General features: G+C 27.4%; 1 protein-coding gene across 1 annotated transcript; it reads right to left on the bottom strand.

The window, feature by feature from the left end:
- Window positions 1–1,525: 1,525 nt before the first annotated feature.
- On the bottom strand, window positions 1,526–2,617 carry LOC131621626 (putative F-box protein At5g55150). The gene has a single exon (XM_058892663.1). The coding sequence runs from the start codon at window positions 2,615–2,617 to the stop codon at window positions 1,526–1,528; it is 1,092 nt and encodes a 363-aa protein (XP_058748646.1).
- Window positions 2,618–4,157: the final 1,540 nt, after the last annotated feature.

Here is a 4,157-nt window from a genome sequence, read left to right as displayed (position 1 = left end):
AGGAGTCTTTGCTGAGAGCGTTAATATACCTATTATTGACTTTGACTTATATCACATAAATATTGCTTACTTTCTTTCCTCGGGCTATCACCAAAGAAATTTTTTTTAGTTTCCATTTCTTATCCCCAAATACACTAGTATAGCCTTCTTTGTCTAGTAGCTTGTAGATATTAGATTGAGATGCATGTTAGAAACATGTCTAACATATTTCAGTGTTAGGTGACAACTAGTGTTTGTTTTTTTAGGCAAACATCTCCTTTGCCTACAATATTTAATCTGTTATCATTCCCCATGCTCACATGGTCCCTTTATTTTTGCAAGGATGGTACACATTGTTCTTAGAGGATGTACTTTGTCCAGGCCCTCTAAATGAATTAGTCTGTAGAGGTTAACTTAATCATTGTTAGCGATATTGTGAAGGTTGATTGTCTATTCTGAATAAAACAAATTAAATTGCATAACAAATCGAAGCTCTCATACCACTTGTTGGGAAAGATAACAAAAATCACTTAATACAAAACCAACAAAGAATTGATTTTTCTTTGATTAGACTATTTCCACACTATTTATAATCATAGTGAGACCATAATAACAATATCTACCACTACAAAGTGTCTGAATTACTAAAGTATTAGTAATGATCTCTCTAAAATATTAGTGGCTAAACTCTTTTTTAGAATTTTCACTCAAAAGTACTTCTCTCTCTCTCTCTCTCTCTCTCTCTCTCTCTCTCTCTCTCTCTCTCTCTCTAAGTTATTCATTACCATATTACCTTTTAAATTATTTTATTTTAAAATAAATTAAATTTTTTAATTAATTTACATTTTGTCATGAATGACGAATTTACTTTAAAGAAAAGTTTTTCTTTTTTTCTTTATATTTATTTATTCATTTATTTATTTTCTTTTTAGTGCTCCTTCTTTTTCTCTCTTCTAAAGAGAAAAACCCATTATTGCATACCTCTTAGTATAAATGAAATTGGAGAGAAGATGATGAGTTTTGTTTTGTTTTGTTTCAAATAAGAACATACACTACAACAAACAGAGAAAATAATGAACATGCAGTCTTGAAGGTATAAAGTGGTAAGATTTCTCCAACTCGTAAATAAAGTTGTACTAATTGAGCATGATTAATTTTTATAGTGTATGAGATTCTTATTCTAGTGTTTGAGATTTGTATTCTTTAGTTTTTCTATAAAAAGAATTATATTGGTTATAAAAAATTATCCATTAGACTAATATGTATTTGGGAGAGATTCAAGTCGAATTCCGATTTTATGAGTGCGATTCTAACTACTAAATTATTTGAATAATAAATAAATTGATATTCAATTTCTTATAATTTGAATAATAAATAAATTGATATTCAATTTCTTATAATGAATGAACACAACGAATAATTAAATTATATTATCATAATCCAATGCAAATAAATCATATAAAAATAATCCTGATTATAAGTAGTAGATACTAAAATTACTTTCACTTGAAAAGTAAAATTACACTTGAATTACTTGTAATACAAGTTAATTAGAATATGGAACTACCCAAATAGGTGGTGGATCCATCTTATTTGCATAAGGAGCTAAGAACTTGACACTTGAATCTTCAAGATGAAAAACACCCCAATCATGTCCACCGTATAAATAGTCTAAGTTCATCTCTTCCCATCTATCATCACTAAAGTAAATTGAATTTTCTTCATTCCGACATTTGAAAGCATCCAGTAACATTGACTCGTTAGCACCTACAAACACAACTTGACCATCTAAAGACCTCACCTTTTCCCACTTTCTCTTCACCAAATCAAGTTTGTACACATTAAAATGCTTTGTTCTATAAGGACAAATTTCAACCTCATCCGATAGACAACTTCCTTCATAAACTACTTCACCATTAGCACGAACGAAATTACCAATGAACCTTTCTATCAACAAGAAATCTCCTTTGGATTTCACCAAATAAAGTTTAGATGAAAACTTATCAACTGAAAATTTTATCACTTGTTCCTTATCTAAAATCATGGTTGGATAATTAATTTCCAAAATCTTTTTCGGATTCTTCTTATAAAGAAAATCCCACCCTTCAATTGATCCATCTTCATCCAAAGCATATAGAATGTTATTATCAAACACAATATCAGAATAAGACCGTTTCGCATCATTGAGTTCAACCCATGAAGCCTTATGATTATTGCAAAAAGCAATTCTGCATGGACAATCATACATAATGGCAAGGGTGTATTGTGAAGGAGACGGAGAAGACATCAACACCGCTTTGGATACAAAAGTTTTGCGAAGATATTGAACATAATAAGAATAAGAGGGAACATTTGCATGTTTAATGAATGATGGGGTAAAAGGTGGAACATGAATAAAAGTATTGGAAGATGGATTTAGAAGAAAAGGACAACCTTTGTTGTCAAGAAATATCAAGAAATTATTAGAAGAACCTACACACCAAGCACCTTCATGAGAGTTGAAGATAGTGTTCCACTTATAGTATTTGTTGTCGAATAGAATGTCACGATGAACGTTGTTGTCGTCTTCTTCTTCATAGTACGTTTCTTGGTTGAAAGAAGGAAGGATGACATAAGGAGCTGTTGAGAGGAAATCCATCGTCATTCAAGTTATGATGCAATGTATTGTGAGATTCTCAAAATTATATATAGGCAAAAATATTAAATCTTGTGTGTATCAATTAATTATATCTCATTAATATCTCAATTTTATTAGAATTCTCAAAATCTTAAATCTTCTTGATATATATTTTATTCTTTTAATGAGATATTAGCCTATTTAATATTTATATTTGAGGATGATATACCTTTTTTTATTTTATTTTATTATTATGAAAATCAGATGATATAGATTGTAAAAGATATGAAAATTACCGAATTAGAAAAAAACACAACCTTAGTATAATTAAAAATTTGGAAATCGGTATGAATAATAATACCTTCTTTTATTACAATTTATTATAGAATAATATTATATATAGCAAAAATGTTATGGTGAGAGAAAAGCCATTCTCGTTCAAAGCCAATCTTGAGTGTATATTTGTATCCCAATTTTATTAGAATTCTCGAAATCTAAAATCATTTTGATATATATTTGATTTTTTAATCATATAATTTTATCTATTTAATTTATATTTGACGTTGATAAGATATTGTTATATTTGATTATTCATAGTACTTTAAAAGTGTTTTTTTTGTGTGGAAATAAGATAGTATAGATAGTAAAAGATATACTCATAACAACAAAAATATACAGAATAAAGAAAAACAATCTTAGTAAGATTATTAATTTTGAAATTGATATGAATAATAATAATAATAAGAATGAAGACCCATTTTGGTCCCTTACAAATTTTACACGAGTCAAATTAGTCTTTCACAATAAAATAGACCCAATTTAATCCCTTATAAAATTAAACCGGATCATATTAGTCCTTTTGTTAATATTTTTTTCAAACCGGTTTTTTTCCTAATTTTAAACCGTGACTGGACTGCCACATTGGATTTTATTTATTTTTCATTTTTTAAATACTAGATTTTTATTTATAATTTCATTTTTAAACAATTGTAAATTAATAATATAAAAAAGCCAAAATTATTTCTTATAAGAAGTTGAACTCTGGCCCATGTGTTAATCTTAAACAATTCTAAATTTAAAATACAAAATACAAATTTTGTATCAATATGGTCTCAAATCTAAGTCTCTTCAGATTAAATGTCAGTCAATTTAATACAATAGAAATTGATTTGTCTATTTGTAAATGATAATCACTTTACTAACAATAGAAATTGATTTGTCTAGTGGTTATTGATAGTCACTTTACTAACGGTAGAAATTGATTTGTCTAGTTGTAAACGATAATCACTTTATTAACAATAGAAATTGATTTATCTAGTTGGAAATGATAGTCACTTTACTAACAATAGAAATTGATTTGTTTAGTTGTAAATGATAGTCACTTTATTAAAAATAAAAATTGATTTGTCTTGTTGTAAAAAATAATCACTTTATTAACAATTGAAATTGATTTTTCTAGTTGTAAATGATAGTCACTTTATTAACGATAAAAATTGATTTGTCTAGTTGTAATGTGAAAATTATTTAACTGGAAGGGACTTGGATTTGAGACCTCATAGAT

The sequence above is a fragment of the Vicia villosa genome, unplaced genomic scaffold (genome assembly GCF_029867415.1).
Source record: "Vicia villosa cultivar HV-30 ecotype Madison, WI unplaced genomic scaffold, Vvil1.0 ctg.000010F_1_1, whole genome shotgun sequence".
In the NCBI taxonomy this organism is placed as follows: domain Eukaryota; kingdom Viridiplantae; phylum Streptophyta; class Magnoliopsida; order Fabales; family Fabaceae; genus Vicia; species Vicia villosa.
Note: the sequence above shows the minus strand (reverse complement) of the source record. Positions and strands in the feature narration are given on the sequence as shown.